This window comes from Erythrolamprus reginae, chromosome Z (genome assembly GCF_031021105.1).
Source record: "Erythrolamprus reginae isolate rEryReg1 chromosome Z, rEryReg1.hap1, whole genome shotgun sequence".
Taxonomy (NCBI): domain Eukaryota; kingdom Metazoa; phylum Chordata; class Lepidosauria; order Squamata; family Dipsadidae; genus Erythrolamprus; species Erythrolamprus reginae.
In genome coordinates, this window is record NC_091963.1 from 19,373,975 (window position 1) to 19,393,238 (window position 19,264).

At 40.5% G+C, this 19,264-nt stretch overlaps 1 protein-coding gene across 1 annotated transcript in view; it reads left to right on the forward strand.

The window, feature by feature from the left end:
* Window positions 1-19,264, forward strand: part of PARD3 (par-3 family cell polarity regulator) — a 716,596-nt gene that overhangs the window by 115,279 nt on the left and 582,053 nt on the right. The window contains 1 exon segment of the mRNA XM_070728743.1: window positions 2,141-2,242. Within this exon segment, the coding sequence (XP_070584844.1) occupies window positions 2,141-2,242 (102 nt within the window).

A 19,264-nucleotide genomic window follows, 5' to 3' on the forward strand; every position in this document is an offset into this window, starting at 1 on the left:
TCCATAGTAGGTCTCTCTTGTTGGAGTGATTAGGATAAGATAGTCCAATCCCATTGGAATGTGACCTCTTTCAGATATTAAACTGGCCATAACTGAGCTTTTAAATATGTTAGTAGAACTTAATATATCTTAATATGCATTATAGAAAAGGCTTGAACTTTGAGGATCCACTACCACTAATGTAAATGGTGTTGACATAGGTAGCAACAGAAATAGCACTTAGACTTATATACCACTTCATAGTGTTTTACAACATTGTCTAAGTGGTTTAAAAATGTCAGCATATTGCCCTCAACAATCTGGGTCTTCATTTTCTTGACTTTGTATGATAGACAGCTGAGTCAACCTTGAACCAGTCAAGATTGAACTGTTGGCAGTGAGTAGTGAGTTAGCTTGCAATACTGCATTCTAAACTTACTGCATCACCAAAGCTCCACAGTGATTAATGCTGTGGTGGTGCAGTGGTTAGAATGCAGTACTGCAGGCTACTTTTGCGGACTGCCAGCTGACTGCAATTTGGCAGTTCGAACCTCAGCCTTCCATCCTTCCAAAAGGTATTTATTTATTTATTCCAATACACAATAATACACAATGAAGGTTATAAAGGATACATTCGAGTAAAATATATTAAGAGGAAATATAGGAATAAAATATATCAATGAGACAATAGAAGAAGAGATATAGGGATAGAAGAGAAGATATATGAGATATAGGAGAGACAATAGGACAGGGGACGGAAGGCACACTAGTGCACTTATACACGCCCCTTACTGACCTCTTAGGAATCTGGAGAGGTCAACTGTGGATAGGCTAAGGGAAAAGTGTTGGGGGTTAGGGGATGATACTACGGAGTCCGGTAATGAGTTCCGCGCTTCGACAACTCGATTTATTTAGTTTCCGAACACTCTTCAGAGGTAGCCCCATGTAGAGAGCATTACAGTAGTTGAATCTCGAGGTGATGAGGGCATGAGTGACTGTGAGCATTGAGTCCTGGTCAAGGTAGGGCCGCAACTGGTTCACCAGGCGAACCTGGGGAAAAGCCCCCCTCGCCACAGCTGAAAGATGGTTCTCTAGTGTAAGCTGTGGATCAAGGAGGATGCCCAAGTTGCGGACCCTCTCTAAGGAGGTCAATAATTCCCCCCCAGGGTAATGGACAGACAGATGGGATTGTCCTTGGGAGGCAAAACCCACAGCCATTCCGTCTTATCAGGGTTGAGTTTGAGTCTGTTGACACCCATCCAGACCTTAACAGCCTCCAGGCACTGGCACATCACTTCAACTGCTTTGTTGACTGGACATGGGGTGGAGATGTACAGCTGGGTATCATCATGGGAGATTGTGATCCTGCTATATAGAGCGCTGGTGAGACCACATTTGGAATACTGTGTTCAGTTCTGAAGACCTCACCTACAAAAAGATATTGACAAAATTGAATGGGTTCAAAGACGGGATACAAGAATGGTGCAAGGTCTTAAGCATAAAACATATCAGGAAAGACTTAATGAACTCAATCTGTATAGTCTGGAGGACAGAAGGAAAAGGGGGGACATGATTGAAACATTTAAATATGTCAAAGGGTTAAATAAGGTTCAGGAGGGGGAAGTGTTTTTAATAGGAAAGTGAACACAAGAACAAGGGGACACAATCTGAAGTTAGTTGGGGGAAAGATCAAAAGCAACATGAGAAAATATTATTTTACTGAAAGAGTAGTAGATCCTTGGAACAAACTTCCAGCAGACGTGGTTGGTAAATCCACAGTAACTGAATTTAAACATGCCTGGGATAAACATAGATCCATCCTAAGATAAAATACAAAAAATAGTTGGACCATGAGGTCTTTTTCTGCCGCCAGTCTTCTATGTTTCTATGTTTCTATCAGTGTACTGATCGATTACTAAAGTCGTATTGTTTACAGTCAATTTTGGAGTGGTTAATATTAAGCTTGAATCTGTTGTGTGCTCTTGTTTTGTTATGGTTGAAGTTGAAGTAATCTTTGACAGGCAGGACGTTGCAGCATATGATCTTGTGGGCAATACTTAGATCCTGTTTAAGGCATCGTAGTTCTAAGTTTTTTAGACCCAGGATTGTAAGTCTAGTTTCGTAGGGTATCTAATGGCTTTAAATTTTTTTGTGCTTGCAGGATCCAAACTACTGGATACAGGTGCATCGTCTAGAGCATGGTGATGGTGGAATCCTGGACAGCGATGACATTCTCCGTGATGTGGCTGATGACAAAGACAGAGTGAGTATTAATACTTCAAAGAAGACTATTTCTTGTATGTGAGCAGTGAGAAATTATTGATGCTAATATTGTATGAAGAATTGGAATACTGTACTTTCCTGAAAAGAATGCAACATTGAATTTAAGGCAGTACAACTGAGTAGAAACTGTTTACTAGTTTACTGTATTTTCAGCAAATCTATCATGCTTCTCTCATTTTACAAATTACTTGAGTAACAAGTCCTTTTTTCAGATAAAAAAAGAATTGAGTAAAAAGAACATTGTTGCATTTGAAACAAATAACTTGGAATTGACAAAGAGATCAGTTTCTAAGTAATAGTTTTTAGGATGATGCTTGTTCTAATTAAAGTTATAAATAATCTGAAAACACAAAATGAATTAACAATGGGAGACAAACATTTACAAGTTCTACTCAAAGCTGAATTCTCAAGAGAGAATTATAAAGTGCTCTTTGGAATTGTGTACTTTGTTAAACTTGAAGGATGCCTCTAAAACTTACTTTATTTCACTGCATTGTATGATTAATATTTCTACAGCTACATTAAATATTCAGCTTCAAATATACATTATCTTCGTAGAATGAAAAATCTTGACAAAACATTTTGATTGCATTTCACATGTATTTTGACATAGCGGATTTAATTTGAAGACTGTAGCTTGAAGCATTCTGACTATAAAAAGTAACCATTTTCATGTAGAAAATTATTCAAGAAATAAGCTTGTTAAATTATACAAATGTATAATTTTTTCTATGATATTAGATGTTCTAAGATAATATTAAGTAATGTTATCATTATTTTATTATTTGTTAAATTTATTTTCCTGACTATTTTGCTGTGGGACTACTCTATACTGTATAGCTTATAACAATAAAAAGGAATAAATGAAGAGTTTAAACAGAAATAAAATAGAACAATAGAATAAACAATGAAAAATAACACGAGGAGAGAAAACATCAATGCCATAACAAAAAGATGGATGATTGGAGAGCAGAGAGCAAGGGGTGTATGTGGAGTCTGCCCTCAATCCAGCAATCACTTCCAATATGCAATTCCCACATCTGGTCCCCAGGTCAACTGATGGAGCCAGATCTTAAGGCTCCTACAGAAGGGTGGAGGCATATCTTAGCCTAGACAGCAGAAGGCTCTAAAGCAGGAATAGGCAAAGTTGGCTCTTCTATTACTTGTGGACCTCAACTCCCAGAATTCCTGAGCCAGTCATGCTAGCTCAGGAATTCTGGGAGTTGAAGTCCATATGTCATAGAAGAGCCAACTTTGCCTACCCCTGTTTCAAAGGGTGGGTGTTGCAGAAGTGAAGGATCTTCTAGTCAGAATAGTCAGAATTCTTTGACTGGCAAGATCCATAGTAGGCCTTATGCAGGCAGGGATAGGATAGGCTTGCTCTGGTTCATCAAGTAGCCTTTGACCTATGCCATTAAGGGATTTAAAGGTCATAGCCATCTCCTTGAACTGAATTTGGAAACCAACCAGTAACCAATGAAGCAAAGACTATCCTAGGGCCCCCAAATATTGCTCTTGCTGCCGTACCTTGCACCCACTAATGCTTCCAAATGGATAATCCCATTGAACACATTACATTGACTGTGTGCCTGTTTTTTTATATATACTGTACTGTTTTTATGAGATTATTAATTTTAAATTGTAACTAGATGGGTGGGCATTGGATTTGGTATTATGTACTGTACTGTTTTTTATTATTGTTGTGAGCCGCCCCGAGTTTGCGGAGAGGGGCGGCATATAAATCCAATAAACCTAACTTAACCTAACCTAACAATAGTCCAGAAGAGAGATGACCAGATCTTGAGTAACTGAGTGCAGGGAAGCCTTGATCTAGGAAAGGTTGCATCTGGTGAATAAATGACTTGTGCAAAAGTTGTCCTAGTTATGCCCATTTCCTACTCTTCGAGTCAGAACTAAGGATGATCCTGAGGCTCCATATACCCAAAGCCACTCTGTCTTGCAAATCTGCTGTCCTTCATTCAAATCCTATGGCTTCCAGGCATTGTGAAAGGACATATACAACCTTGCTTGGGTTACCATGTGTAAGATATTATTATTATTATTATTATTATTATTATTATTATTATTATTATTAGGATTTATTGGATTTAAATTTATAGGTAGGGTAAGACTCTACTGAAGATTTCTTTTCACAATAATAGCTGAAAGAACTTCATTGAACTTCACTTTTCAGAAAAATTGAATTTCATGCCAATTCTGGTAGTTGACCTTCTGGAATCTGGAGATATCAGATTAGGGAATACTGGTGCAAAACTTCTCTGGAAGCTTTTTACCTTTCACCACAATATATTGCTACCCAATAAATAGTATTCCTGGATTGCTTCTTTTAATGAATAATGGAAACTCTACCCTCTAAGAAAGACTGGCAATAAGTTTAGTTATGAGAAACAATCATGTTCCCATCATCTCTTACCTTCCTCTGATGTAGTAATTGAGAAAAGAAATGTTGGGAGTAGATTTGGATGTTAGGATTTGTGTAATCAACTTTTAATGCAGTGACGTGGACTTAGCTTTGCTGACTCCATGTAGTATACACTTTAATGATAGATTAAGGTTCTTGTAGGTAGGAATATTTTGCTAGATTATCAGGAAAGGAAGTTAACTGCATTAATTTGCTCCTGTCACTTCTCATCCCAATCGCTTCTATAGAGCTGAAACTTTAGAAATACCAGATTTCAAAAGAAGGTTTGACTAGTGAAACTATGTTGAGTATTTAATATCAATGGCTTATTGATCATAATTCTTGGGTGCCTCAGCTTAAAATGGAAGCATTTGCATTAGTAGCCCAGAAACCTGTCAGATAATTGTGACACCCAAGTTTCTTCCTTCTGTTAAGTATTGTTTCCTTTCTTCTGAAGGCAAAGCAGTGTCACAAAACTTTGGGATGTTAGTCAGATATGCAAGGAGCACAATTGATATTCATATTGATTGCCACCAGATAGCAATGAACTAGAAATTCAGGCTGGTTTCTTGTTTTCTTAGAAGGCCTCTGACTGTCATGTTTACCAGCTGCATACCTTTCTACACCCACTGGCTTCTAATATTTTGGTTTCCCTTGTCATGAATGCTTTTAATTGTGTTTTATTAAACTTCATGAATCTTCAATTAGTTTGGACTTGTATACTCTACCTTGGCGATCCCTCAAGCAAGATATTTAATAGCATGCATTTCTTTTTTACAAATTGGCTGAAACAGTGAATCCCCAATCGTTCATTGGTAGTGGGTGAGAAAGGGATGGTATTATGCATGGGCCCGCCACTTAAAAGACAGTAGCATTCCTAATAATACAATATTCATAATAATAATTTCTTAATTATTGTTTATTAAAGGCACCATTAAAAAAACAGAGTATGCTTTCATTTTCTTATATACAAGTTAAGACTACCTTGTAAATAAGTCTAACTTTTAACTTGTATTATAACTTATATTCACAATCTTAACTTATAATTTGTCTTGTTGCATAGACAAGTAGTACAATCATGTTTAAAGAAGCATGAATAAAAGGTTATCAGAATGACCAAGGTTAGGAGAGCTTGTCTGGTGAGATTTGGGGAAGAGCATGGGGAATTCTTTGTGTTCTTATTAAAGTTAAGACTATAGTATGAAGTTAAGCACAGCATAAAGCATAAGCTAATAAATGGCACTTTGTAGTGCTTGCCTACAAGTTGCCTTATTTTAGTGGCACTGAACTAAACTAACCAATATTTAAAAAGGAACTGCTGTTAGAGATTCTTAGCAATTGTGCTTAAAAGGTGTTCTGTTGGCCTGGCATCTTCCAGAATCCACAGGTTGTCCACCTAATGTTTCCAACCCCCTGCACCAAACAGTGGCAGAATCATTTGACTTGGGACCTTAGACCAGTGATGGCGAACCTTTTTTTCCTTAGGTGCCGAAAGAGCGTGGGAAATTGCTTTTGTGGATGTGCGAGTGCCCACACCCATAATTCAATACCCGGGAAGGGCAAAAACAACTTCCCCTGCCCACTGGAGGCTCTCTGGAGGCCCTCTGGAGGCTAGAAACAACCTGTTTCCCAACTTCTGGTGGGCCCAGTAGACACATGTTTTGCCCTCCTCAGGCTCCAAAGGCTTCCCTGGAGCTGGGGGAGGGCAAAAATGCCCTCTCCCATCCCCCTGGAGGCTCTCTGGAAGCCACAAATGCCCTCTCAGAGCCTCTGTGCAAGCCAAAAATCAGCTGGCCAGCACACACATGTACGTTGGAGCTGAGTTAGGGCAACAGTTTGCGTGCCAGCAAATATGGCTCTGCTTGCCACCTGTGGCACCTGTGCCATGGGTTCACCATCACTGCCTTAGACCATGATAAGTTGATGAATTACAAATGATAGAGAGCTTCTATTTAAACATTTGAAGAACTGAAGGTAATGTTTATTCTAGAGTAGAGGTGATATTTAGTTTTGGTAGACAAGGGTCACAGCAGGTCGGCCAATCATATCACCTAAATAAGGGTGAGAGAGATTTTCTTCAAACCAGGAAGGATTGTTTGTGTTCTTGTTTTTGAAGTTTTCCATCGCAATTTTATTCCTCTTCTGCTGTTTTGCCATCCAGCAGAAAGGCCTGAAGGTATTTCTAAGTAGGTTAAATGCAGGTAGCCTCTGATTAACTATAGTTCATTTAGTGACTTTGACGTTACAGTGGCACTGAAAAAAAATGCCATTTTTTCATTGCGTTTCCATGGTCACGTGATTTATATTTGGATGCTTGGCAACTGACACACATTTATGATGGTTGCAATGTTGTGTGAAATTGTCCCAGAATTTCCATTTATTGAAAAACAATTCAGCATTTCCCCCCCTATTTATTCTGCTGCTAATTTGTTTAAAATGCTATATTAAAATCTATGTCCTTACATTAGTGGCATCTTCATATTTAATATATTCTCTAGTTTTTACTTGCTTAATTAACAAATTGTAATGATGTCTAATCGAAGTATAGATAACCCATGACTTACAAAAGTGTGTTTAAAGATCTTTTGAAATTAAATAGCAATGAATAAAGAAGCATGCATGCAGAAGCAAAAAAACGTGCCAAAACACCGGCACATCTGGTGTCTCCGCGTGCCTATTCTGCTACCTGCACAGCTGCAGTAGCAGAATTGTGCTGGGCTCCGCTAGCACTCAGAGCCACGGGGGCGAGCACACATCACCATTCCACCTTAGCAGTGCATCTCTGCTTATGACCATTTTTCACACTTATGACTGTTGCAGTTTCCTCATGGTGATATGCTTGGTAACTGACTCATATTTATTTATTTTTATTTATTTATTTATTTATTTGTTTGTTTGTTTATTTCCTCCCTGCCTCCTTTCCTTCCTTCCTTCCTTCCTTCCTTCCTTCCTTTCCTTCCTTCCTTTCCTTCCTTTCCTTCCTTTCCTTCCTTCCTTACTTCACTTACTTCCTTACTTCCTTCCTTCCTTCCTTCCTTCCTTACTTACTTACTTACTTACTTACTTACTTACTTAATTTGACTTCTATGCCGCCCAATCCCAAAGGACTCAGGGCGGCTTACAACAATATAAAATTACCATATAGAATTACAAATAACAATAGTAAAGAAGTCAAGAAATCAAAAACCTTAATTAAAACTCAACAACACACGTTCATAACATTCATGCAGAGACGTGTTCATACAGGTGGACAGTTGGTGTTAATTTAGGGTCCCCAAGCCTGCCGGCACAGCCAGGTCTTCGTGGCCTTAGGAAAAACCAGCAGGGTGGGAGCAGTGCAGACATCGGGTGGGAGTTGATTCCAAAGAGCCGGGGCGGCAACAGAGAAGGCTCTCCCCCGAGGTCCCACCAGTCTACATTGCTTGGCTGATGGGACCTGGAGGAGGCCAACTCTGTGTGCCCTAATTGGTCTCTGGGAGGTGTGTGTCAGGAGATGGTCCCATAAATAATCTAGCCCTAAGCCATTTATGATGGTTCCATTGTCCAGTAGTCATATGATGCTCTTTTGTAACCTTCCGACAAACAAAGTCAGTAGGAAAACCAGGTTCATTTAACAACCATATTACAACCAATGATTCATGTAACAAATATGGCCAGAAAAGTAAAAATGGGACAAATCTCGCTTAACAAATTTCTCATTTAACAACATACGTTTTGGGCTCAATTGTGATAATAAGTCAAGGATTACCCTTAGAAAGAATTTAAAAACCTTTCAGTATTTAGGAATCCTGAATTGCCTTCAATTCTTTGTATCTAGATGAAAACCTGAATAGCCTTAAGACTTATTAAACCCAATGAAAATAAATAATATTTTATAAAACATGGAATTCTTTTTATGATTGGTTCAAAAGGAGAAATATGCTATGACATATATATATATATATATATATATATATATATATATATATATATATATATATATATATATATATCTTTTTTGGTATAATAGGTTAGATATGATATATATACAGTGCTTTGTTAAAATAAAATTTGTATGAAATTAAATTAATCAACTAAGATTGTACAGAAGGCGGCTAAGAAAATAATAACAACAAAAAAGACATTGATAACCAAAAGGAATAACAGTGAATACTGATTGTTTTTCACCAGAAAATAATTTGATGCTAGAAGAGATTGTTTATTTCTTCCTCTTCACAAGAGGATATAAATGATATATATTTTGTTACTTGCTCATTGTTATTGTTGTCATTGTTAATATTGTTCATTGTATTTAATTTATTATTGTTATTATTATTACGTATTATTATTATTATTATTATTTATATGTTTTGGTTTGGTTTGGTTTGTATTTTTTTCTTTTTTTATGTTTTGTAAATGTGTAGATGTATAAATGTTTTTGGTTATATATTTTTTAAATTAATAAAAACTTTAAAATAGAAAATAAACAATATTTTCCCATGTCTTGTATGCCTAGAGTAGACTGGCTGATTTGATTAGTTGCCATACATAAAATAAATCATGTGGTAGTGTCTTGTTGGCATCAGTTTATCTGTACTTGTTGCATAAGAATTATTAGTAGGAAGACAGATCTATCAATATTATTTTTCTCTGCTTTAAAATCTGTCACAGTTTAGTTGGGATGTGGGGAATTGAAGCCCATGCATCTTGAAGTTGCTGAGGTTGGCAAACACTCCCCTACAGGAATTGTTGTGATTGCTTTTGACAGTCTATGTTCGGTAGCTGAGAATCTTATGTTTTTCACTGGCCTTATCATTTCTTAATATTCAGCCAGCATTTTTCTTCCTCCATAACATGTCATCTCTCTCTCTCTCTCTTTTTCTTTTATGCTCTGTTGGATGCTGAGATGGCACTCAAGACAATATAATGCAGGGTGGTAACATTGTTTAGATCAGACATCTTTGCAAATGGGTCACTGACACTGCTCCTTATTTACCTCCTTCGGGTCAGCTGGGCTCATGTATGGAAGAGGAAATTACGGACATGTCTTCTTGCCAGCCTGACCTTGGAAAAGAGGAGCTGGCTGAATGTGTGTTTTGAGGAAGTGGCAGTGAAAACAAAAGGCTCATTTTTGTAGTGGCTGCCGAAGAGTTGCTCATGAAATATTCATAGAGCAAAGCTGTGTTAAGTGATCAAATTGCCATCTGAAATTTCCAGTGAGATTACAAATTGCTTTATGTGCAAAATCCCATTTTAAAACTCAGCAAGAGATCCTTACTCTTTGATTAACATCTGCCTGTCTGCTCTCTGGCTGCAGAAAATGCAAGGTTTAAGTAGCCCACGTTTAGATAGCTGGAGGGACAATTGACTGAAGATAGTTTGTGGAGTGGTCCAAGATGACCTGGAGCATTTCATGCCTCTGTGGTTTGATTAAAAAAAAAAGATTCCTCAACTTTCAGCTGAATTGTTGAACTCAATCGGTGGCTAGTGATTGAGGTGAGGCAAGATACTTGACCCCTTCAGTTTTCCCATGAATCCTATTCATGCCACATATAGTAGACATTCATTTCAGAAGATTTTCATTTTAAGCATGAGGTTGCTTGGGAAAGGTATCTTGACTGTATTTCAGTCAAGGGAACAACTGTAGTCATGTCCAGATGACACATTTTCATGGCCAATTTTTTCCTCTCACCTGTAAAACTGGCTCAAATGCAAACAGATTTATTGTTGCACTAAATTCTTTGAGCCAAAAGAACAAGCTGGAACATATAACATGTCACAAGTCCTGCTGAAATCTATCTATCTATCTATCTATCTATCTATCTATCTATCTATCTATCTATCTATCTATCTATCTATCTATCTATCTATCTATTTCTCTCTCTCTCTCTCTCATCTATCTCATCTCTCTCTCTCTCTCTCTCTATCTATCTATCTATCTATCTATCTATCTATCTATCTATCATCTATCTAATTTCTAAACCGCCCTTCTCCTGAGACTCAGGGCGGCTTGCAGCATAAATGACATATTTAACACAGAAATCAAAATTACTCTAAAATAGTGGTTCTCAACCTAGGGGTCGAGACCCCTTTGGGGGTCACCTGACCATTTCACAGGGGTCGCCTAAGACAAATTTCACAGGGGTCGCCTAAGACAAATTTCCCATGGTGTTAGGAACTAGAGCTTCTATTTTGGTGCCTTGGAACATATTTTTACAATCCGACCAATCAGGCGTTTACAGTGGGGGCGTCCCTCTGACCTTCCTGCCAATCAGCTTAAAGCTCTGTTGAGAGAATTGGCGCTAGACTAATGGTTGGGGGTCACCACAACATGAGGAACTATATTAAGGGGTCGCAACATTAGAAAGGCTGAGAACCAGTGCTCTAAAACAACCCAAACCTCATAATAAACTTAAAACAATTTAATCAACCAACACATCTTACATATCAATCTATCCTACCAATCATTCAGCCAGTGGCAGGGGCTAGAGCAAGATGACTAATTCAACAGCCCCAGGCCTGTCATCACAAATGTGTTTTTAAGTTCTTCCGAAAGGCTGGGAGAGTAGGAACTATATGGATCTTTGGGGGGAGTTGATTCCAGAGGGTGGGGGCAACCATAGAGAAGGCCCTTGCCCTAGGGCCCGTCAGCTGGCATTGCTTGGCTGACGGGACCTGGATAAGGCCATTTCTATGGGCCCTAACTGGTCTCTGGGATAAGTGAGGCAAGAGATGGTCCCGAGGGTAATCAGGTCCTAAGCCATATAGAGTTAAATCCAACACTTTGAATTGTGTTTGGAGACCTGTTAGCAACCAATGCAGTATACATTATCTCCGGGACTGCCTTCTGCCGCACGAATCCCAGCGACCAGTTAGGTCCCACAGAGTGGGCCTTCTCCGAGTCCCGTCAACAAAACATTGTTGTTTGGCGGGACCCAGGGGAAGAGCCTTCTCTGTGGCGGCCCCAGCCCTCTGGAACCAACTCCCCCCAGAAATTAGAATTGCCCTCACCCTCCTTGCCTTTTGTAAGCTTCTTAAAACCTAACTCTGCCATCAGGCATGAGGGAACTGAGATATTCTTTCCCCCTAGGCCTGTACAATTTATGCATGGTATGTTTGTATGTATGTTTGGTTTTATAAATAAGGGTTTTTTAGTTGTTTTAGTATTGGATTGTTACATGCTATTTTTATCACTGTTGTTAGCTGCCCCGAGTCCACGGAGAGGGGCGGCATACAAATCAAATCAAATCAAATCAAACCAAACCAAACCAAACCAAACCAAACCAAACCAAACCAAACCAAACCAAACCAAACCAAACCAAACCATAAATAACAGAGTGCTGGTGAGACATGGGCATATCTAGGAAGACCCATGACTGCTTGTGCAGCTGCATTTAGAACTAACAACCACTAAATCAACCACTAAGCTTGTCCATGTGTATATATTGGTATGAATGACCCGTACGTGTGTTGTTGAACTGTTTTTTTAAAGTTTTAAATAGGATTTTAGAAATTGCTCCTCCCCGTTGACTTCCTTTTATTGTTATTGTAATTTTATATTGTTGTGAGCCACCCTGAGTCCTTCGGGATTGGGCGGCATAGGAGTCAAATTAAATAAATAAGTAAATAAACAAATCCACCAGAAGTTTTTATTTTGAAGCTCTAAATTCACTTCCTCATTTGAAAGATGCTCTTCCAAAACAATAATTAAAACAACAATAAAAAATGGAATCAAAGTAAACTGTTAAAATTGGTCTACATTCATAAGGGCTTCAGATACTCAGGGTTAATTCAAATACTCTTGGGTACCATTTGTTGGGGGGGGGTCAAAGGAAAGGGAGGGGTTTTGTCTTCTCTTTCTGATCAAGATCCCCATGTATAATTGGTGTGACATATAATGCTGGACTCGGTGGGCTTTGGCCTGATTCAGCATGGCTCTTATGTTCTTATACTTGGAAACCACATTAATGGCTTCTCATGACTTCTCTTTATCATAAATTGTCTTTTCACTTGAGCTAATTTTCATGTTTATTCTATTATTATTATTTATTAGATTTGTATGCCACCCATCTCCGTAGACTCGGGGCGGCTCACAACAGTGATAAAAACAATACATGGTAACAAATCTAATAATTAAAATCTAAAATAACAGTTTTACATTAAAAAGTCTAAAAAAACCCCAAACCAATAGATAAAATACATACACACAGTCATATCATGCACAAAATTACATAGGCAAGGGGGGGATGTCTCAGTTCCCCCAAGCCTGACCACAGAGGTGGGTTAAAGAGCAGACTAGAATAGATGCTAGTTTGTTGCTTTAACCACTAGATTAGATTGGCTCTTCTTTATAATTTTCCATTTGTTAGTACCATATCATGTGTGCAATCCATTGCTTCCTTTTTGATTTTTTAAAAAAATTCTTATGAAGTAGCACTAACAACATCTCTGCTGAAGACTTAAGACAGATGTTGGTCATATGCAGATAAATATTTGACTTTCTTTGAGCCAACTATATTTTTCATTGAAATATCTAGCATATATATAGAAAGGAAATATATATCTGGAAAAGCCAACAAATATGTTTATGGTTCTATACATTCTAGAACTCCATCCATCCATCCATCCATCCATCCATCCATCCATCCATCCATCCATCCATCCATCCACATTTTGAAGTTGCAATGGCATTGCAAAAAGTGACATGATTGTTAAAGAATCCCCATGGTCACATGATTAAAATTTGGATACTTGGCAACCAGCATTTATTTACAACAGTTGTAGCATTCCAGGGTTGTGTGATCATTTGTGGCCTTCTCAGCAGGTGTCCAACAATTAAAATCAATTGGGGTTTGCTTAACGGACATGTGAGTCACTTAGCAACTAATTTAATTTAATTTAATTTAATGTATTTGATTTATAAGCAGCCCAACTCCTTCCGGACTCTGGGCAGCATAACAACAATTTAAAACAATATAATAACAATTTTAAAAACCCAAAATAAATCATTCATATCCTTTTAGCCAGAGCAAGATGGTATAGCTCATTGGCCCCAGCTCTGCCAGGAAAGCCAAGTTTTCACAGCCTTCCAGAAGGCCAGGACAGTGGGAACAGTGGGGATCTTCATGGGCAGTTGGTTCCAGAGAGCCGGAGCTACCAGAGAAGTCCCCTCATATGGCACCACCAACCGACATTGTTTAGTTGACGGGACCCTGAGAAGGCCAACCCTGTGGGTCCTAATCAGTCCCTGGGAAGTGTGAGGCAGAAGATGGTCCCTAAGACATGTAGGGCTTTACAGGTGATGACCAACACTTTGAATTGCATCCGGAGACCGATTGGGAGCCAGTGCAGTTCGCAGAGTGCTGGTGTGATGTGGATGTACCTAGGCACACTTACAGCATCTTGCGTGGTTGTGTTCTGGAACAGTTGTAGTCTCCAAACACTTTTCAAGAGTAGCCCCATGTTGCAATAGTCGAGCATGAGATGATAAGGGCGTGAGTGACTGTGATCCAGAGAGGATTGCAACTGATGCACCAGGCGAATCTGTGCAAAAGCCCCCCTAGCCACAGCTGAGAGATGTTCTTCTAGTCTCAGCTGCAGATCTAGGATGCCCAGATTGTGGACCCACTCTTATGGGGTTAATAATTCCTCCCCCCAAGAACTAAGGATGGACAGATGGAATAGTCCTTCATAGGCAATGCCCACAGCCATTCAGTCTTGTTGGGGTTGAGCTTGAACCTCTTAACTCTCATCCTGACTCTGTTTCAGTTGTTCTGCAGTCTCTGCGATTCTTTCGCTGTACAGATTGTGTTTCACATAAAAATCAGTTGATTTTCCTATTTTTCAAGTTTCCTTGCCTGAAACTCTTTAATTCAATTGCTCAATTATATGTGAATCTTTTAATTCCAATTGCATATTCCATTTAAGGTTTTCTTATTTTCCTACAAGTTTTTCTATAAGTTCATGTCTTGATGTTTTAAGACTCAATTCTTCAGTGGCTACATAGTCTTTATCAACAGGTTCCAATGTTGCATTTGGAACCATTTTAACAGCTTCAGTGGTTTGACCAAATTTTTCTTGTTAATTTGGTTCCGTTTTGGTAAACACTCATTTTCAACTTCTTTTATTAATTCCTTGCTTTTCAGAAGGAGTTCTTGATTAAGCAATAGTTGCTTGCAATTCTTTAGCAACTCAGAGTTTCTTTTCCTTATTTTTCTTTGCTTTCTACTCTTTTGTTGCCCAGTCTGCAAATTGGTATTATATTTGATAATTCTGAATAAATCTGAATTTTGAATTGCTTGCTTTCCCCCCCCAATTACTTCCAATTTAGCATTGGTAAAGAACTTGTGTTTTAAAATTAGACACCCTTAATCCATAAATTCATTTGCTCCATTCATCTCTAATTCCAGACATTTTTCTTTCCAAAGCCGGTACATTCACTTTTGAAATTCACATTTCAGTGATGTTTATTGGATGAAACATTCCATAACTGAGTAGATTGCTTTCCCCTTTCACAAAATATTTTGCTTTTGATTGTCTTCTAGTAGCCTATAAGCTGTCTGACTTGGGTGACTAGTAAAAAGAACCGAGCCTGTACAGTGGTACCTCTATCTGCAAACACCTCTATTTACAAACTTTTCTAGATAAGAACTGGGTGTTCAAGGGTTTTTTGCCTCTTCTCAAGAACCATTCTCCGTACTGAAGGAGCGGGTCCAGCAGTCACATGGGTTGCTCATGTCCAATCCGGTGGAACTGAGCCTAGTGTTAAAAAAGCTTGCCGGATCCGCCCCTTCCCCAGAATTCGCTCAGTTCGCATATCCTGCGGTTGTATTGTGATAGCTCGTTCAACATTCTAACACCTTCCCTTCGACCTTTCCCTTCAAAAAGTAGTAAGATTTATTGTCTTTATTTATTTACTTGCACTAATTGCGCCAGCCGTTTAAAAGAAAAAAAGATAAAAAGCGGCTCGGCTTTTTTCCTTGGGAGAAGTTGCGGTTTCGTTTTCCCCCGGCTGTTTTGCCGTTTACGATCCCCGCTGCCGCTTGTGGATTCTTTTAATCCTTTTGGCCTGGAGGTTTGGGTGCAAGTATTGATTCATTGATTCATTATTCTATTATTGTATTACTGTAAAGGGCTAATAAATACCTCCTGCGGAGTGAGACGCTTGTTTTAGTCTCCTGGACTTAGTCGATCGCTTCCACTTTAACATTTCTTCTACGGAGCGATTTTTTCGGCGCGAAGGCCTTCGCGCCCTTTTTAAATTTAGGCCTCTCGTGTTGGCTTCCTGCCAGCCGCGTAGGCCTCAGTCCACCGCGTGGATCCCGGAGTGGGCTTTGGGACGCTCAGGCTTAATTCTCCACCGGCTAAGCCTCCAACCAGAGTGCCTTGGTTACTTTAATTAAAGTTTAGGGAGGCTGGGCCACGCTGTATTTGGGGGCACGAACTCTGGGTTTGCCCAGATTGTCCTCAAGTCTCAGCAGCTCCGAGGCCTCGGAGCAGGATCCATTCCTCTTGGGAAGGCTTTAAAATCTTCTCCCTAATTATTCTGTGATTTGGCTCAGCCTGGTCTTCTGTAAATTGTTCAGACTATGGCTACTTTTCCCAAGAGAGGCACAACTAAAGGTCCCAGAGAGGCCAGGCCTACAGGCGATGAGATTACCAGTATCCCCCAGGCCTCGACCTCCTCTTCTTCAGGGGCCCGTCCCTCGACCAAGGTCACCAGGGCTGAGAAGAGAAGGGACCTAGCCCTACAAAGAATCCATGACAAATCAGCAAAGCGTTTGAAAGTACAGGCCCAAGTACTTAGTAGTCAAGACCCCCCAGAGGCTTCTAATCTGCCTCCTTCTGGGGTCCCTGTGTTATCTCTGGATGAGCCAAACCTAGACAGACCCCAACCTAACCTATGGGGAATAGGTCCAGAGGAACCAGATATTATTGAAGATTCTCCCCAGCCAGGACCCTCCCAGGCCTTCAGAGACTCTTCTGCCATTCCTGCTGATATTTCCAATTTACCTCCTGAATTCCAATCTATTTTTTCTGTGTTGTCCAAGGCCATTGATGCTAAATTCTCTACCATCAATGAGCTCCCTTTACCTCCTCTTCCTCTTCGTCCCTCTCGCCCCTTGGGTTCTTCCCCAGCGGTTAGAGCTCCTATTCAGGATGATTCAGACTCTTCTCAAGACGAATATGAGGACATGGAGGAGGATGAGGATCCTTTTCAAGGCCTCTCAGATGATGAGGAATCCCAAATAAAGGTTCCTTCTCCAATTACTATTTTTCCCTCTCAATTGTTCAAATCTCTCCTCCTCAAAGCTAGGATTTCTACGGGATTGGCAGCCCAGGAGAAACAGGCCTCCTCATCTACTGATCCCCCGGAGGAGAATTTACCTTACTTCACAGAGGAACAGGAGGATAATGAGGTAATCCCTATGCCTAAATTGTTTAAAGATGCCTTACTTAAACAGTGGGACTTCCCAGCTTCTGGGCTTAATCCCTCTACTAAGGACAGAAAATTATACAAACTTTCCTCTTCCTATGAGGAGCTCCTATCCTTTCCCAAACCGGATGAACCTGTCAAAATCCTTCACTCGGCGGCTGCTGTGCCAGGCGAAGCAGAGGAAGTCCTTCGCCCAGAGGACAAGCGGATTGAACAAATGCTCAAAAGAGGATTCACCGCAGATTCCTGGGCCATTAAAAGTTCTGCAGCGGCTTCCTTTTTCTCCAGAGCCATGCTTCTGTGGCTTCGCCAGCTTCAACAGCATATTCCTCCTGATGACTTGAGAGGCCAACAGGACTTCAACAAGGTCTTTGCAGCTGCTCAATACGTGGCTGATGCCACTTTACAATCTACTAGATTTTCTGCTAAGTCTATTGCAGCTTCTACCACGGCAAGAAGACTCCTATGGATTCGTCCTTGGCAAGCGGGAGTACGCCAGAAGTGGCAGTTATCCCTGGAGCCTTTAAAACGCGACCTTCTTTTCGGTGATCTTCTGGATCCACTCCTCACGGAAACTACGGACAAGAAGAAGGTCTTAGGTCCAACCACCAAAAAGGCATCCAAAACGCAGTCCTTTCGTCGCCCAGGGCGCCAGCAAGATCAAACGGCTTCCTATCAGAGATCTCCAGGTCAGTATTCCCCCCGTTTTCGTTCCCAAAGTAGGAACTCTAGGGGCAGAGGCTTTCGCTTCCAAAGGGGAGCTTCCTCTAACAGGGCTTCAAAGAAACCTAGATGGTAATTTTTCCTCAATTCCCATAGGAGGTCGCCTAGCCCATTTCGCCTCAAATTGGCGCCTCACCTCCAAGGACCCTTGGGTCATTGACACTGTTCAAACAGGCCTTCTTTTAGAATTTATTTCTCCCCCCCCGAAGCGGTTTATTTCCTGTCCTTCTCCCAGGTCCTCCTCAGATTGTAACCGTATGGAGGAGGCCATTTCCCACTTATTGTCCATCAGAGCCATTCAACCGGTTCCCTCCGATCAGAGGGGTCTAGGGTTTTATTCCATTCTATTTATGGTCCCAAAATCCTCTGGAGGTTGGAGAGCTATTTTGGATTTAAAGAGGCTGAACCTGTTCATCAAATATAGGAAGTTTAAGATGCACTCCTTGTCATCTATTTTGGCCGCCATCCACACGGGAGATTTCATGGTCTCTTTAGACCTCACTGAGGCTTACCTCCACATTCCTATAGCCAAATGCCACAGGAAATTTTTACGTTTCTCCTTTCAAGGTAGACATTTCCAGTATAGGGCGATGCCATTTGGCCTTTCCTCGGCCCCTCGGGTCTTTACAAAGCTCTTGGGGTCCCTGGCGGCCTATATCCGGGCGTCTCCCATCCACATTTTATGTTATCTTGATGATATTTTGATTCATGGGAACTCCCTAGAGAAAGTGAAAACAGACCTTTCTATCACCATGTCAGTCCTTCAGGACCATGGATTTTCCATCAACTTTGATAAAAGCCATCTCCAACCTTCCACATCCATATTACACCTGGGATCCATTATTGATTCAGAATCTTCCCAGGTTTTTCTCTCTCCCGAGAGAAAACTCAGTATAGGGGAGTTAGTTTTTTGTATGTTATCAAAACCCTCAGTATCCATAGTATCCCTGTCTTCCCTTTTAGGGAAGATGGTGTCATGCATAGGCATCATTCCCTGGGCTCGCCTTCATGCTAGGGAACTTCAGTGGCTTCTATTACCCTTTCAGAGATCGGGGCACAGCAACTCAAATCGTCGCATTGTCATCCCACCAGTTGTTCGCAGATCCTTCAAGTGGTGGAAATCTCCGGCCATGGACAAAGGATCCCCGTTCAGGTGCCCGGATCAATTTGTCATCACCACAGATGCCAGTCTATCGGGATGGGGCGCCCACGCCCAGGGGATGATAGCCCAGGGCACGTGGTCCCCGGAAGAAGCTTCCAAGCCAATCAATTGGCTAGAGTTAAGAGCCGTTTCCCTGGCTCTGAAGCACTTCTCTCCTCGCATTCCCAACCGGCACGTTCTCATTCTGACCGACAACATTGCCACAAAAAGCCACATCTGCAGACAGGGAGGCACGAGGTCCAAGGCCCTCATGAGGGAGGCTCTCAAGTTAGGCCTTTGG